The sequence below is a fragment of the Ceratotherium simum genome, chromosome 13 (assembly GCF_057802395.1).
Source record: "Ceratotherium simum simum isolate JZ-2026a chromosome 13, ASM5780239v1, whole genome shotgun sequence".
Taxonomy (NCBI): Eukaryota; Metazoa; Chordata; class Mammalia; order Perissodactyla; family Rhinocerotidae; genus Ceratotherium; species Ceratotherium simum.
The window spans coordinates 7,397,866-7,415,662 of NC_141912.1; the positions used below are offsets into that span (position 1 = coordinate 7,397,866).

Genomic DNA, 17,797 nt, shown 5'->3' on the forward strand with positions numbered 1-17,797 from the left:
TCTCTTTGTCCAAGTGTCTAGATTATGATGGCTGAAAGCAGCATTGATCAATAAGTACCTCTAATTATAGTTTCAGTTCCCAAGTGTGAACTTTGCTTTTGGTGGTAACATTGTCTAGAGATTGGGTTTCTGTTAGGAGCTCTTGGGTACTGCCTAGAGAGTGGACACACTAAATTCAGTACATTGATTAAAAATGATTATCATTCACTTGAAGTACCAGTGAGGTTAGAGTTGCCCCGTGGTACAATACTGAAGAGCCAGTTCAGGGGGATTTACAGCCCAGCCTGGTGTTTCAGAATCTGAAAGACTATTTCTTCCACTCCTAGCCATAGACATAAGAGACACTACTGATTGAATGATACATGACTGTAATTATTATAGTACAGTCATGCATCACTTAACAACGGGGATACGTTCTGAGAAATGCGTCGTGAGATGATTTTGTCGTTGTGTGAACATCCTGGTGTGTACTTACACAAGCGTAGATGCTATAGCCTACTACACACCTAGCCTATGAGGGACTAATCTTATAGGACCACCATCATATATGCAGTCTGTCGTTGACCAAAATGTCGTTAAATGGCGCATGACTGTATTCTTCATTCTTAGCTTAATCCTACCTTATAAAATGTGAGTCCTAAGACTTCTGAGAGACATACCCAACTTGCTAGTACATTTTCTCTCTTTGCCTACTGGAAATAAATATTTTTTCTCTTTCTAACCTTTATTTTTGTTAGAGTATGAAACTTGTAAAGAAAAACAGTTGCAAACATTTAATAATATCCTCACGGATATTTCTGTTTGGCTGTCTTCAAATTTCTGTTAAGAAACCTTAAAGATAATTTTCACCACAAATTCCACTACCAAGCCATAATCATTTTCACTTTTTCGTGTTACAATCACTTTTATCGTTTTACATATATTTTTTAATTTAGTTGAATATTAACTTGAATACTCTGAATGAAATATGCAGGTTTTTTAATTTTTGTTTTTGTTTTACAGGAAAGAAAAAAGATGGTCAAGGAAGCCCAGAGAGAGAAAAGAAAAAACAAAATTCCTAAACATGTGAAAAAAAGAAAAGAGAAGACAGCAAAGACGAAAAAGGGCAAATAGAATCAGAACTATGTTATGTACCGTAATTTTGCACCAGTTACTTTTCATGCCTGCATGCTAAGCTGCAGGTGGAAGATGAGTTATAGATTTTTTTTTTTTTTTTTTGTGAGGAGATCAGCCCTGTGCTAACATCTGCCAATCCTCCTATTTTTGTTTTTTTGCTGAGGAAGACTGGCCCTGGGCTAACATCTGTGCCCATCTTCCTCCACTTTATATGGGACGCCACCACAGCATGGCTTGCCAAGCTGTGCGTCGGTGTGCGCCCGGGATCCAAACCGGCGAACCCTGGGCCGCCGCAGCGGAGCGTGCGCACTTAACCGTTTGCGCCACCGGGCCGGCCCCTAGGGTTATAGATTTTAACCGAATGGTTGTTACAGCAGCGTCTGTGAAGGCTGATTCGAGTGTCTTTGTGTAATTATGTAAAAAGCTCTAAGCTCTGTTGTCTAGATCCAGTCACTGGCTCTGTCTAGTGTTGACAGAGGATTTATTTAAGCTATTATTTTAGTGAAGAACTTTGTACAGTTTTATAGATTTTTCTGTTACAATATGTTTTTTGAAGCATCATAAATATTTCGAGGTAATGAACATCCATAAGCTTTATGTAAGTGTAAAGGTACTTTGGACACATTGTTTTTGCTTTGTTTGTACATCCAAAGACCCATCTGAAATCATTTGATAGTAAGGCCATGGTTTCTGTAGAAGGGCGTTTCACTTCTAAGAGAATTCAGTTGGTGGTTGATGTAATCACTGCAGCTCTGTTCTGTCTGCGTTGGTGATCATTTGTAATGCGCTTACTCTTCATCTTTAATATTCTTTTTTGAGCTAGGACCTCCCAGTTCATAAACTATTTCACATTCAACTATTTAGCCTGTTCATTCATTCATCAACTATTTGAGTATTTCAGCTGCTGGGGACACAGCAGTAAACAAAACAGACAAAAATTTCTAGCTTCAGGTAGTTTACTTTTTTTTTTTAATAGGAAGATTAGCTCTGAGCTAACATTGTCAATCCTCCTCTTTTTGCTGAGGAAGATTGGCCCTGAGCTAACACCTGTGCCCATCTTCCTCTGCTTTATATGTAGGACGCTGCCACAGCATGGCTTGACAAGCGGTGCGTATGTCCGTGCCCGGGATCCGAACCTGCGAACCCCAGGCTGCCAAAGTGGAGCATGCAAACTTAACCAATACACCACTGGGCTGGCCCCCAGGTAGTTTACATTTTAAAGGAAGACAAGATATTAAGATAAGTAAAAAACAATATATCAGCAGGTGATAAATTCTATGGAGTGAAATAAGGCAGAGAAGAAAGAATGCCTGGGGAGGTGGGAGTTTGCAGTTTAAAAATAGGCCACACTGAGAGGCTATATTTGAGCAAATACTTGAAGAATGTGAGTCATGTGCATTTCAGAAGAGAAGAGCATTCCAGGTACTGCAAACAGCAAGTGCAAAGGCCCTGGGGGCGGAAATGTACCTGAAATGTTCTAGAAACAAGATGCTGGAGCATCCTAACCAAGGAAGAAAGTAGTAGATGAGATCAGATGGTGTTAGGCTTTTGGAGGGTTTTGAGCCGAGGAGTGGTATGATCTGACTTCTGTTTTGAAAGTTGCATGATCACCCTGGCCTCTGGAGAACTGACTAGGAAGCAAGGGTGAGAGACCAGTTGGGTATTTCATGTGGTAACCCACATGAGAGATGATCATGGCTTGGCTTAGGATGGTAGCAGCAGACATGGAGACAAGTGGTCGTCTTCTAGAGACAATACAAAGGTAGAGTGAACCGGATGTGCTAAGGGAATACATGAGGAGTTGAGAGAAAGGTTTACGGATGCCTTCAGGATTTATGACCTAAGCGACTGCAAGTGACTGTTGGAGTTGCCACTTACTGCATCGGGAAGGAAGGCGGGTGGAGCATGTTGACGAGTAGTGGGGTGAGATAAAAGCTTATATTGCAACACAGCACACGTTGAAATTACCAATTTAGTTTTTTATTTTTATTGTTTTTACCATGTACTTTACCTTAAAAATGCCTAATTTAGCCCTTTGCCTCAGAAACAGTTTGTATAAATAAACGGTTTCCCTTAAACTGAAGCTTGCACCTGCTTGAGAGTTGCTGGATTATTGGCAGGGGGGTCCACTGAGCTTTTAAAATTTTCAGTCAAATTTATTATGTTCATAATATCTTTCCTTCCTGACTTTAAAAAGTTCAAAATACAAAATATAATTTCAGTGAAACACAACAGCAGCCCCTCTAAAATATCCTACAATTAACACAACCAAAGAGAAAGCAAAAACAAATTTAGCAATCCTGTCCACCTTTGGGGATTTGATCTTTAAGATCTTCTGGTTCTTGTCTTTATTTGGTCTTACTCTCTGACAAGGTGTGTCTGAATCAAGTGGTCAAGCTCCTCGGAGGTATCTTTTGGTGAATCTAATGCAATTACTAAGTTTGGAATCAATTTCACTCGGGCAGAAAGTAGTGTGGGCAGGATTTAGGGACAATTCATTCTCATTTACATTGCTGTCAGGAGGAAGTGGCTTTTAAAATGCCAAGATTTGGAACTGTAGGGGGATTCTAATTTGAGGAACGTTTGTCTGATAACTCTCTCGCTAATGTGGCTGTTGCCCTGTTTGGATTCTGGGCCACAGGCCGTGGCTGAGTAGTAACCACTGATCGTATTCTTGCCAAACTTGTCTGAGACTGTATTTCCATTGTTCCTTACCAGAAGGCTAGGAAGAAGGAGCCTCTTCTTAGGCAAACTTACGGGCTTTGATTGCCATTGAGTTTTAACAGGTGTTAGTGTCTGTGGATTATTGGCTGAATAGTTACTTTCCAATTGGAGAGATGAGGTTTGGGTCTCTTGGCCCAAAGGCTGGGACATAATTTTGTCAATTATAGATGTATCTGATTTTCTGTCCTATTTTGTTGATTTTCTAATCCCTTCAAATAATGTGGGTGTTTCTAAAAGTTTACTGTGAGAAAACTGGATGATTTCTTTGAAGCACAAAGTCACAGCTATTTCTTACGCTGCTCTTCTTACTCTTGCTTGGGTAAAGCAGTTTGGGAACAGAACTTTCATGGCCCGGAAGCTTCAGTCTTGGAGCGCGGCCTTGGATTGAGGAGATAGGAGCTAGGGCAGCTGTGTGCCCAGGTCTGATCAAGTGTGAATCTGTGGTTCTGGGCTGACATCAAGTTTTCTTCAGCTTTATCTGTAACTTGACGAAGGTGGACTCAGGTTGAAAAACTTTATAGTTTAGTACTAAGAGTTGTTTGAGATGCGCTCTCCTTTTCGTGAGTATTCTGCTGAATTCAGTGCAAGCAGCTTGCTGCTTCTTGGCTGCAGGCCTGTCCTGTTTTATGCCTGTGATTTCATTAACCTTTTGGCTCAGAAAATGAAGAGCTGAAAACAGTCCTAGAAGCTGGTAAAAATTCAATTTAAGGACATCACAAATGTCATGGCATCTAAATGATGACATTTCTAAAAAATCCTTTTCATTTTCCAAAGCTTGCCAGGTTTTCTAATTTTTAGTTGTCTGTACACATAGTAAATAAAGACCATGAGCATTCAGAGCTTTACTCTCATTTCTGGGGGTTACTTTTTAATGATGGAGGCGTTGCAAGGAGCAGCAGCTAGAGAAAATTCTACTCCTCAAAGTAGAGTTTCCTGTGAAGATTGATGTGGCCACATCAGATGAATAAGGTTTTCATCCACGGGTGGTCATAGAGCGAGAGCTCTCCCTCTGTCTCTTGAACTGCATTAGGTTACCACATGCCCTACATTTTGGTTGGAGCATTTAACGTCCGTATTCTTTGAGTTTGTGTTGCCTTGGACAAAGGTCTGTATACTTGTTGTCTTATTATTTTTAAGTAACTTTCTGCCTGGGCATCAAGGTTTAATCATGTGGGCCCCAAAGGTAGGCCTAGGCAGGATTGTGATGCCTGCTGGTACTGGCCTAGCCTGGTGTCTCTTGAAATGCCCTGTGGGTTCTGAAAGTCAGATTCTACTAGTGGATGCAGTTAGAGGATTTGTATATTGAACAAATGCTGATAGAATATTTAGTTCTGCCAAGCCTGATCCTTGTTTTAAAATATAATGTCCCCTTCTCAGTGAGCTCTCCTAACAACTATTTGGAATTGGAGTCTGCCCCCCTCCCTACGTCCCCCACATACCATGTTACCTTTCCTCTACATTATTTTTCTATAGCTTTTCTAACAAACTAACTGACTTACATATAGAATTTACTTATCTGTATTGTGTGTCTTCCCTCCTATTTCTAGAATGTCAGCTCCACAAAGGCAGGGAGTTTTAGCTTTGTTCAGTTTTGTATCCTGGCACCTAGAATGGTGTCTGTAACATAGTAAATGCTCAGTAAACATTTGAGTGGATAATACATTGTGTTTCTTAAGGAAAGATGAGACTATTATATCAGTTGGATGCACCCTCCACGTTCATAAAAATGAAAACTAGGAGCTGATGTGGATTCATCTGTGCCCTCTAGCCCTGCCCTTCAGTGACCATTGGCACCTATTTTAAGGTGACCGATCTGAGCCTGTCTGTAGACTACAGTGCTGCCCCTGCCGCGGGCTGTTGTCATCAGACCCTTGGCATTAGTACATCACTCAAGCCAGTCAACTGGTGTGTTTTACACTAGATGGTTATTTTGACTCTGACCATGTGAGACCGTTTGACTGTTATCCAAAGTGCTCAGCCAAAAATGGATTGACTAATGAATTATTCAATCCCAAATCACCGCAATATATGGGAATGGGAGACTTTGAAACCAAGGCTTATATTCATACATTTTGCCATCGCTTCCCAAATATAGACTGAAAGTTTTTAAGATAAATTGATTTTAAGAAATGGTCCTCAGTTTAAACAAGACCCCTGCTTGTGTTAGAAGCTGACGGGCTCCCACAGTGAAGCACCATCGTGGTCCTTTCCTTCAACAGGGCAAAAAGTAGTATCCCAGCTCCAGGGGGTTGGCAGGGTTGTTAGTAGGTATTTGGTCTTGCCCAGTCTGGTTTTTCATTAAATGATCCCAATGTTGGCAGTAATGTTGGGAGCTTGTCTCCTGCTGCCCCAGCATGTAAACGATGTCAAGGCTTGCTCAAGGGGTTGCGGGAGCCACTAGTCCGAGATCCCTCTCGTGGCTGTGGGAAGGGGTTTGGACCAGATGGTCATAAAATTTCTTCTTTTCAATTTTATTATTTAAAAAAATATAGTACATCAATGATTTAGAAAAGATCCTTCAAAGGCCAAGGGACCAGGTTAGAATTACATCTCTTAGAAGAGTTTGTTTATTAAAAGTATAATAAATGGGGTTAAGGTGCCAGTTATCACACAAGTCAGGTTTGCTTTTTACATATCATAATCTCATAACGCAACTTTTTTCTTACTGTGTGCCATTTTAATTTTGTAGTAGGAATTCAGTTCACTGTCCTTGCAATAATTTTGGCTCCTCTAGAGGGAGGTGTGCTGTTAGGTTCTCATTGTTAACATGTACTGCAGAATGCATGAATGGCAGGTAGGCTGATGATTACCAGAACTTGAAGGTGCACAGGATACATAAGACCAGTTGAGTTCATCTCTTTACATTCCCCTTAAAGAAGGATTGGGCCGGCCCTGTGGCTTAGTGGTTAAGTGCGCGCGTTCCGCTACTAGTGGCCCAGGTTTGGATCCCGGGCGCGCACCGACACATCGCTTCTCCAGCCACGCTGAGGCCGCGTCCCACATACAGCAACTTGAAGGATGTGCAACTATGACATACAACTATCTACTGGGGCTTTAGGGGGAAAAAAAAAAAAGGAGGATTGGCAATAGATGTTAGCTCAGAGCCCGTCTTCCTCAGGAAAAAGAGGAGGATTAGCATGGATGTTAGCTCAGGGCTGATCTTCCTCACAAAAAAAAAAAAAAAGATTTAAGAAGGATTAAATGAACTGATCCTGATGATAGTGGGTACATGTTTGGTGGTTGATTCCTTAACTCCTTTTTTTTTTTTTTAAGATTTTATTTATTCATTTTTTTCCCCCCAAAGCCCCAGCAGATAGTTGTATGTCATAGGTTCACATCCTTCTAGTTGCTGTACGTGGGACTCGGCCTCGCGCTGGACGGAGAAGCGGTGCCTTGGGGCGCGCCCGGGATCCGAACCCGGGCCGCCAGCATCAGAGCACGCGCACTTAACCGCCAAGCCACAGAGCCGGCCCTGATTCCTTAACTCCTGAGGAAATAACTCTGCAATAACATTTTCCACAAGTTATGTTTCATTTAATCACACATTGTTTGTTTTACCTTGAAATAATACACTTCAAGAAAAGAATAACAACCACACAAAAATAGACTTCTAAATAGACTGGGAGTCTGACATGCTGTTAGCTTGCTGAGACTCACTTCATCTTTCTGGTGAAGATGTTGGAGGGATGACGCCTCTGGTAGGTAGAGAGCTGCGCTTCTTGGTGTGGTAGTTGCTGGCCACATGTGACTGCTGAGCCCTTGCGATGAGGCTAGTCTGGATTGCAAGTAAAATACACACTGGATTTTGAAGACTTAATATGAAAAAAAATGTAACCTAGTAATTTTTTAATATGGATTATGTGTTGAAATGATAATATTTTCCTTATATTGATCGGGTCAAATAAAATATATTAAAATTAATTTCACCTATTTTTACTTTTTTTATGAGGTAGAAAACTTTAAATTGCACATGTGAATATGTGGTGTGTAGGATGGAACAACATACAAAGAAAGGAATGAGCAGGGTTTTCCCCAAAATCTGTCTAAATCTACTATATTTTTAAAAATTTTCATATTTAGGAATATTTATTATTTTGAAGGTAAAATAGCCATTCTAATTGGTTTAAATATAGATAACATATACAGTGTATGAGGGAAAATGGGGCTTCTTAAGAGTGAATAAGAATAAATAAAAGGAGACATTAAATACTTGTTTTTTTCCCAGTAGTATTTTGTTGGCTCTTTAGTGTGCTCCTCAAACTTTCCTACTGAAGGTACTCATTGGGACAGAAGAACGTGGCCCCATCCTGCTACCCACTCCACCTCCAGGCATGACGTTTCTTTTAAACCTCTTATTTTAGCTTAAAAGAATCCGTGTGAATTTTGCATTCCACTTCATAATAAATTCCTGTTAAAAACTTTTTTGGGAAGTTTGAGATGACCATCGAGTAGTATTGATGCTCTGGGAGATCGTGCCCCACGTTTAACCTGAGGTTTCCTTGTGGTTCATCAGGACCACCATAACTGCATTTCAAGTCTGTTGCTAGTGAGGATAGTGGGGCAGGATTTTTGCTTATAAACAGGATAAGAGTATCCCTTATATTGCAGTAAGGATTAAATGAGATATAATGCAGGTAAGTCATTTAGCACACAATGTTTATTAAAAAATAAGGATTGGTTGTTATTCTCGTTTAGTTCCTAATAGGTGCCATTCAATATAAAATGAAGGATAGAGGCTCATGGGTTTTTCTTAGAAAATGTTAACTGTTCTAGGGGAGTATCCATTAAGTCATAACGTATCAAGACTCCTATAGTACATATGGGATACCTGTTTCCTTCACTGTTTGTTAATATTTATGCAGGTGTTAGTAGGAGGCCATGTGCTGTAACTGAAAAAGCCCCAAATTTGAGTTAAGAAACCCTGAATTCTAGTCCAGGATCTACTCCTCCTTTTTACTTTATTTATAATTTATACCCTGTCTATGAAGAATTTTTCAATGGTTTTCAGTAAGCAGCATATTCAATACATCAACAAAAAGAACAGAGCCAGCCCTCGTGGCCTAGTGGTTAAAGTGCAGTGCGCTCCACTTCAGCAGCCCGGGTTCAGTTCCCAGGTGCTGAACCACACCACTCGTTGGTCAGTAGCCATGCTGTGGTGGTGGCTCACATAGAAAGAACTAGAATGACCTACAGCTAGAATATACAACTATAGACTGAGGCTTTGGGGAGGGGAAAAAAAAAGAGAGAGGAGGATTGGCAACAGATGTTAGCTTAGGGTGAATCTCTCCCAGCCAAAAAAAAATACTTAAAAAGAAAAAAGAGCAAAGCCATTTGGAGGAAGAGAGAAGGTACCATAGCAACAACCTATAGGCCCATATAATTGTTGCCCAGCTGAGCTTCCTGAGGTGTTGGGCAAAGGGTCAGTGAGCTTGGGGAAGTCATTTGATATAAGCCCTTGGCTCCTCATCTTCATAATGAGGAGGTTGGACCAGGTGGTTGCTAAGGCCTCTTCCATTCCTAAACATTGAACTCGCAAGTCACTCTGGGTTCAAATTCCACCTCCAGTCTTTGCTACCTGCATGAACGTGGGCAAACCAAACTTTCTGAACTTGTTCCTTCATCTGAAATGAGGATGGTGTGCAAGTCAAATGTGAGTGAGTGGAAGTTCAAAGCTTGACGCTTAGAAAGTACTCAGTGTTGGTTTCCCCTAAGAATTCTAGGAAATTCTAATGCAGGTTTACTTGCAGTGTCATGTTATTGCTCTGTTACCCTCTTCCAAAATTAATACATTTTATTTTACAAAAAGGATCACTTGGAACTTAAAAACCAAGAACTCCAGAGCAAGAAGTAGGGAGGATCATAGAGAAAATGACCTTGCCCACTAACACTCTGCTTCTGGAATGTTTTTAAGAGCAGATGGAGGGTTTTATTTCAGTTGGAGATAAATTCACAATAATTGTAAATGGCTAATTTCCATTGAGCAAATCTTAACAAGGTGGAGGGCAGTGGAATGCCCTAAGGGGTGTGGTGGGAAGTAAAGGGAGATGTGGAGACAGGAGAGGGTGGAGAACTCCAAGAGCCAAACTCACTGACTTCACAGTTTTACTTGGGGCCACCCTGCCCTGGCTTAAAACATCGGGAGGAGCTGGTTGGCTTTCAGGGCCTTCTCGTCCTGTTGGGAAACCACTCTCTATTAGGGCATGGGATCCCAGCCCACTGCTCATGGGCCAAGGTGGAGCTGGTTCAGGGAGGTTGTGCCCACACCTGACACCTGAGTAGGAGAAGCTGGGCCTTCCCAGTTAGGTCAAGGGGTATATGCTCACCCCAGAGGGGGTCTGTGGGGCTGAGGCTGTGAAATGGGCTGAGCACTGGACTCCACTCCACCTGGGGACCCCAGAGTTCCTCTGGGCATGCAAGCCAAGTTGTAATTAGGATTCACAAGTAGAGCGGTGTTGTTTTGGAGGATGGGGGGTTTGCTTTTGGGCTGTTTTTTGTTTGTTTGGTTTTGCTTCTTTTAGGTTCATGGCAGCCTGATGGAGCGCCTAGTTACCCAGCTTAGTGGAAAGCTCTTCCTTGTGTTGGAGACCCCAGCTCTGATTAGCATTTCCCCTTCCCTCCTGCAGTAGCTGCTTCTCCGGTTTATGAACATGTACGCATTATGCTTGCTGCTTTTAGCCAGTGCTTGCCAGGGAAGAAAGTGTCCTTAACAAAAAGGCAGTGAGCAATCTTGGGCATTAACTGGATTCACTCTGCCAGCATCTCTCTGAAATACCTTTGGCCTTGGGGAGCGGCTCTGAGTCCCTGGGATGGCCCAGAGTGGGCTTAAATGCTCCTGCCTCTGAAGTCTGGGGATGGGGCATGAAGAGCAGATTTTCTGCGGTCCGGCTCTCCAGAGTGAGGGAGAGTTCCAAAGGTATCACAAAGGTGGAGATCTGGCTCTCTGGCTGGAACAGGCTTGCTGCAGACAAGCAGTCCTGGAAAACAAGAAACAAATCTTTCAAAGATCTTAATGATGGAAAACATTTTTGTAACAAAGAAAGAACAAGCCCCTAGGAGAAAGCAAGTGCAGAAGAGATCTCTGAACAGTTGTATTTTGAGTTTGAAATTTTAGCTGCTTCTATCTTCAAGCCGGAGGGAGGCCCCACCCAGCCTCAGTGGGTTCTCGCGGGTCCCACCACCTCCCCGGTCTCACCACACCTCCCCGGGAGCCCTCGGCCCTGATGTTGCCCCGTGTGCCAGCCTCTATCAGTATCCCAGCAAGCATAGGAGCCTGTTTTCCAGAACCATGTGTTTTGAAGGGGAGAAGAATCAGAGTAGACACATTAGGGGTGCTTTGGATAGGCTGTTGGAGGCTGGGTGTGGGTGGGGCTGGCTGCTCTGCCTGAGGCTGCAGGCTGCTGGCTGGAGCTGCAGTCACGTTGAGGCAGCGCACACACCACCCATGCGCGATGGAAACCCACGTGTCTCCAAACAGTAAAAGACAAAAAAGAAGGCCACCCAGGGCGTGTGAGCAGGGGTGGTGCAGGATCCACCTGGACCCCACGGCTTTTAGGAATGTGCAGGGCCAGTGCTTGTGGACATTCACAGCAGTGGAAACTGCAGACAGAGGCCAGCCCACACGCTTGGGTTGCCTCCTAGGCGGATGGAGGTGGGTGAGGATCAGGCAGTCTTGCATTTGGTGGTCTCGCCTCTTGGGCTGCTCTTAGTGTTCGTGCCTCCCTTCAGATCACCTCCTTGAAGCAGGCAAGGAAGGTCCGGAGATCCAGGCCCCCACAGCAGCCTTGAGGCACCTGCTGGCCGTGACCTGTTTAGTTGTCTTCAGCTGAGGGCAGGGCTGTCACAGAATCTACGCCCTGCATGTGGAAACGGGGTCCATTACCCTACGGCCTGTTAGGATCTTTCTTGAAGGGACTTTAGATGCTTTCTGCCACACACATTTCGAAGATCAGGGAAAAGTGAGAAGTCCTAGACATGATTGTCAGCGCTCCACTCTAGTTCTGAGGGTAATAGTCTGGCGGTGGCAGCTTGACTGTCCTCTCACAGAAGCGGCCAGGCTGCTCTGGGGCTGCTTCCCGAGCGCCACAGGCCACACAGCTGCTAACCAGCCTCTTAGCCTTCCATCAGTCTGTTCTGGGTTTTGTGGTGTTGGGTTTTCTTGAAGTAGAAAATGTGAACAGCGGATCACCCAGAGCCTTCCCTGGGCTCTGGTTAATGTCTCTTGCACGTTCCCTTGTTAGAGAGACTTGCACCACATGGAGTCTGGTCTGCGGTCACAGGGAGGGTTGAGAGCTGGGAGTAAATTGTTACAATAAACATAGACTTGCATACCTTAGATTCTTTTTCAGGCACCCATTCTCTCACCAAAAAACAGAATAAAAATCCCCTGCAAACAAATAGAAAGTCGATGAAAATCAACACTCTTCATTAACTCTTTTTTTTTTTTTTCTGAATTAAATATTATTCTAAGCCTACGATGATATGCTATTGGGGGATATACAAGGGTTATGCTTTAGCTCCTGCCCTTGATGTTACTGTTTTCTTACGGAATAACACACACACACACACACACACACACACACTCATACACAAAACAATTAGGAAATAATGCAAGACTTTTAAAGTGCTAAATTGTGTGGCACAGGCAATGTATGCAAAAATGTGCAGAGGGGGAAACAAACTGTATGGACTGGAGTGGTTAGGTGGGGCTGGAGCTAGACTGAGGGCTGGGTGAGTTTGGGTTGGGGAGTAGAGGGTGAAACGCTGAGTTACATGGCAGAGAGCGATCCTAGGAAAGCTGCTCTGTCTAGTGGCAAAGAGTGTCAATTAGCGTGCTTTGGTTGCAAGTGACAGTAAACCCTGACTCGTGGCTTACACAGTAAGGACAAAAATTATTTTTTTAATGTAATAACCATTCAGAATGGACCCTGGCCGTGGTGATGGAGTAGGGCCCTGCAGGCCTCTGCTATGGCCAGCGTTATGGAAGGATAAGGAAAAGTCTAGCAAATTCTAGGGGAGGGATGAAGAGCTGGGGTTATAGAGAGGCACTCAGGGGGCTCAGGATAGCAGTATTAACAAAGCAGCACAGAAGTGTTTCAATATGCTAACAACCAGGATGTCTGGCCTAGTGTGGACCTGCTGAATATGAGCCCTGAGCAAGGCAACGTGTCATCTCCCACATGAGAAGTTTAGAGGTGGGCCCATCCTGGATGGCTGATGCCGCAGCCCAAGGTCCTCATCCAGGACCTGGTTCTTCATGGTATTCCTCCTGCCATCGTCAGTGCATCACATTCTCATGACAATATCAGGGGTAGAAGAAAGGACTTTTTTTTCTGTTTTTCTTTCTATCAGCCAAGAATATATCTATCAGAAGTCTCCCTGCAGATTTAATGCGACCTGCATTGCACTGCAGTCACTGGCCCGGGAATGGCTGATACTCATTGGGAATGGCTGGGACTCATTGTGGTTCTCTCCTTGGGACCAGGGATGAGCCACTTCCCCTGAAGCACAGCCACCACCCAGAGGAGGATGTGTACTTGGACGAACTTGGGGTTCTCGCAGGGGGAAAGAGGAAATGGAGCTGGGTAGGCAACCGACAGTGTGTACCTAGCTAGGTTACATGAAGTAAGACAGAATCAGTATAGAAGGCCGCCTCTGGTGGAGAAGCTTTGACTTAATCAGTAAAATCATCAGAGTAATGATGGCCACCATTAGTGAGCACTTGCTGTGTGTGGCGCCCAAAGACTTGGCATGCATTGTCTCACTGAATTCCCACGAACCCTGAAATGATGCAGCTGAGCACCAGAGGGGTTATAGACCCTGCACAGGTTACACAGGCAGTAAGTGACAGCGCTGGGGCAGGTGGGGTAATGGAAGTCACATTTTCATTTCAGCGGTGAGCAGAACAGATTGGAAGGCAGAGAGGTTGATGGCATGGATTCCAGTTAGGAAGCTCTGGAAATAATGTTGCGTAGAGGTGATCAGGATCTGGACCGCTGTGAAATGAAATTTCGAGCACCTGTTATGTGTGAAGCATTGTGCCAGGCAGATTATTTCATTTAATTAATTCATTATTTTTTTATTACGGTAAAAAACACATAACATTAAACTTACCATCTTAACCATCTTCGAGTGTACAGTTCAGTAGTGTTAAGTATATCGACGTTGTAAAGGTTGCAACAGGTCTCCAGAACTTTTTCATCTTGCAAAACCGAAACTCTATTCTCACGAAACACTAATTCCCCTTTCTCCTTTCCCCAGCACTAGGCAACTACTTTTCAACTTTCTGTTTCTATGATCCTGACTACTTTTAGATACTTCATATGAATAGAATCATACAGTATTTGGCCTTTTGTGACTGGCTTATTTTGCTTAGCATGAAGTCCTCAAGTTTCATCCACGTTCTAGCATCTAACAGGATTTATTTTAAAAGGGCTACATAATTTCCATTGTATTTATATACCACATATTCTTTATCGATTCTTCTGTCAATGGACACTTGAGTTGCTTCCACCTTTTGGTTATTATGAATAGTGCTGCTATGAACATGAGTGTACAAATATCTCTGTGAGATCCTGCTTTCAATTCTTTTGGATGTATATCCAAAAGTGGGATTCTGGATCATATGGTAATTGTATTTTTAATTTTTTGAGGAACCTCCATGCTGTTTTCTATAATGGCTATACCATTTTACATTTCCACCAACAGTACAGTAGGATTCCAATTTCTCTGCATCCTTGCCGATGTTTTTTATTTTCTACTCTTTTGTTAGCAGTTAACCTAATGGGTGTGAGGTGGTATCTCATTGTGGTTTTGATTTGCAGTTCTCTTATGACTAGTAGCGTTGAACATCTTTTCATATGTTAGCCATTTGTATGTCGTCTTTGGAAAATTGTCTATTCAAGTCCTTTGCCCATTTTTTTAATCAGGTTATTTGTATTTTTGTTGTTGAATTGTAGAAGTTCCTTATATATTCTGGATATTAACCCCTTGTCAGATATATTATTTGCAAATGCTCTCTACCATTCCATAGGTTGCATTTTCGCTTACTGTTTCTGTTGGGTAGATATTTTTATTCTCAATTGAATAAATTAATAATTGAATAAATAGTTGATATGGCTGTCTCCTCAAATACACAGTGAGATGCTTAGGAGACTTTGTCCTGTCTTCGTATCCCTTGCATCTACAAAGTGCCTGCCTTGTAGATGTTTGTTGAATCAGAGGATAAACTGAGCCTCAGAGGTTATGTGGCTTTCTCCAAGTCACACCACTACCAAGAGGCAGCATCAGAATTTGAATTCAGGGCTTTTGGATCCAACATCGATTTTCTTTCTACTATACCAGTGATTCTCAAATCACTCTCAAATGTCTTCCCGATCCAAAAGCCTAAGTCCAGTGTTTGATTTCATAGGTGAATGAGGCCCAGTTCCAATGATTTTCATTGTTAAATATGATGAAGCTACTTACTAGTAACCTGCTAAGGGCGTTAGTAAATGTTACTATGATATGATAATGATATTCATAAGCCAAAATCAGCGTATCACTTGAGGTTCCTGAGGACTCAGCATTCACGCTCGTGTTTCTTCTAAGAAGTCTGGCTGCCACTTGGTGCTTGGCAAAGTTATGATGTTTCTTTTGCACATAAACACATAGACAGGTGGACCAGGAACTGTGGAAACAGTTTGGCATTATCTAGTAGAGTTGAAATTACCATACCGATGACTCACCAATTCCACTATTATGTCTGTCCCTTAGACTTGTGCTGTCCAGTATGGTAGCCTCTAGGCTACACATGACTATTTAAATTTAAATTAAGTAAAATAAATAAAAACTAAGTTCCTCAACTGCACTGGTCACATTTCAAATGCTCAATAGCCACATGTGGCTGGTGGCCACTGTACTGGCCAACACAGATGTCAAATATTTCCCTCATTGCAGAAAGTTCTACCGGATAGCACTGTCCTAGAGAAACTTACGCACCTGTGCACCTGGAGCCATATACAAGAATGTTCATAGCCCCATTACTGGTAGTAACCCCAAACTAGAAACAGCTTAAGTGTCCATCAGCAATAGAATGGAGAAAGCAGCTTATTCACCACAAAAAACAAAGAGAGGGGCATGCAACAAACTGGATGTGTCTCACATGTGTAAGATTGAGCAAAAGAAATGAGATGTCAAAGAATACTTACAGGGCCGGCCCAGTGGCTTAGCGGTTAAGTGCACACGCTCCGCTGCTGGCGGCCCGGTTTCGGATCCCGGGCGTGCACCGACGCACCGCTTCTCCGGCCATGCTGAGGCCGCGTCCCACATACAGCAACTGGAAGGATGTGCAGCTATGACAGACAACTATCTACTGGGGCTTTGGGGGAAAAATAAATAAATAAAATCTTTAAAAAAAAAAAAAAAAGAATACTTACAGACATTCCAGTCATGTAAAGTTCAAAGTCATGCAAAACTCTACTATATTATTTAGTATACTATGATAAAATAATAAAGAAAAGCAAAAAAATGATTATCCCAAAGGTAAGGATAATGTTAGGATAGTGGTCCTTTTCTGTTTGGTCTTCTTAGAGACCTACGCCAGTGGTTTGGTGAAGGAAAGATTTCTGTTCTCTTAGACTACCGAGAAGCAAAATAGTAAGACAGTAACTGTCTCAGATAATTAATCAAGCCCTGTAAGACTCTGCTAAGATAGTGCTACAGACTGAATGTTTGTGTCCCCCAAAATCCATATGTTGAAACCTAACCCCCAATGTGATGGTGTTAGGAGGTGGGGGCTTGGGGCAGTGGTTAGGTCATGAGAGTGGAGCCCCAACTAACGGGATTAGTGCTTTTACAAAAGAGACCACAGAGAGCTTCCTGGCCCCTTCCGCCACGTGAGGACACAGTGAGAAGATGGCTGTGTCTATGAATCAGGAAGCAGGGCCTCAGCAGATACTGAATCTTGATCTTAGACTTCCTCGCCTCCAGGACCGTGAGAAATAAATTTCTGTTGCCTATAAACCACGCTGTGTATGGTGTTCTGTTATAGCAGCCCAAATGGATTAAGATAGGTAGCTATTAGTACTGAGAATTATTTGACTTACTATTTTAAAGTGAGTGTGGTATAATTTACCATTTCCTCCCAATGGGATGATTTTTAAAGTTTACAAGCATTATAGCCATTTTATATTCCATTTAAAAATAAAATCTCATTTATTTACTTCCAACACTAAAAGTTTTGCCTCATTTCCTATTGCTAATCATTTTGGGCAGGAAGAAGAAGAAGGGTAGGAACTGATAAATGTGTGTGGCCCAGTCAGCGTGAGGTTCCCACAGAGTCACTGACAGATGAAAGATGCTAGAAACGATAGTCTAGTCAATGCTTCTGCCCTCCGACACTGTGTTGTCCGCTCTGCACATATTTATGGGGGGATGGATGTGTTGTTTTGCTTCTGAAGGTGTTTCTGTCCTGAGCCAGCAGCCAGCTGGAGATGTGGCTCTAGACTCAGTGCCCAGGTCCAGCTTGGGGAGGTGAGCAAGCCTTGACCAGATGCTTCAAAGTTTGCAGGCGACCCAGTTCAGCCCAGCAGGATTCTAGGATGGAAAATTTTTTCAGCTAGTATTCAGTTTCTGGATAAAATGCGTTGTCTGTAACTCTTACCTAGACCAAAATGTTGCTCAGTGTGTGACTTGGTCATTTTGGGAAGGAAAAGCTTTGAGTGGCCTTTAGTGACTGTCTTGACAGGAATACAGTCATGTTTGGCCGGTCCATGAACCTACAGCCACCAGCACACAAAGAAATATAAAGTGGCTTTCTGTGTGGTGGGAACTGGCCCTTCTACCACAGAGATAGTTGCAATGTGTAAGATTACAAGACTCTTTGGGCGTCCTGGCCTTGGACAGACTGGCCATCCGTGCCGGGCTAGGGCGATAACCAAGGAGCTCAATGCACATACACAACTGATAACCATTTGTGCAT

At 42.9% G+C, this 17,797-nt stretch overlaps 1 protein-coding gene across 2 annotated transcripts in view; it reads left to right on the forward strand.

The window, feature by feature from the left end:
• The window catches only part of RIOK1 (RIO kinase 1), a 31,325-nt gene extending 28,126 nt beyond the window's left edge, over positions 1-3,199 (forward strand). For both annotated transcript variants that reach the window (XM_004432140.3, XM_087437955.1), the window contains exon 17: positions 1,003-3,199. In XM_004432140.3, coding sequence (XP_004432197.1) covers positions 1,003-1,113 — 111 coding nt within the window. In that variant the 3' untranslated portion in view covers positions 1,114-3,199. The remainder of the gene's footprint in view (positions 1-1,002) is intronic.
• The last annotated feature ends 14,598 nt before the right edge of the window (positions 3,200-17,797 follow it).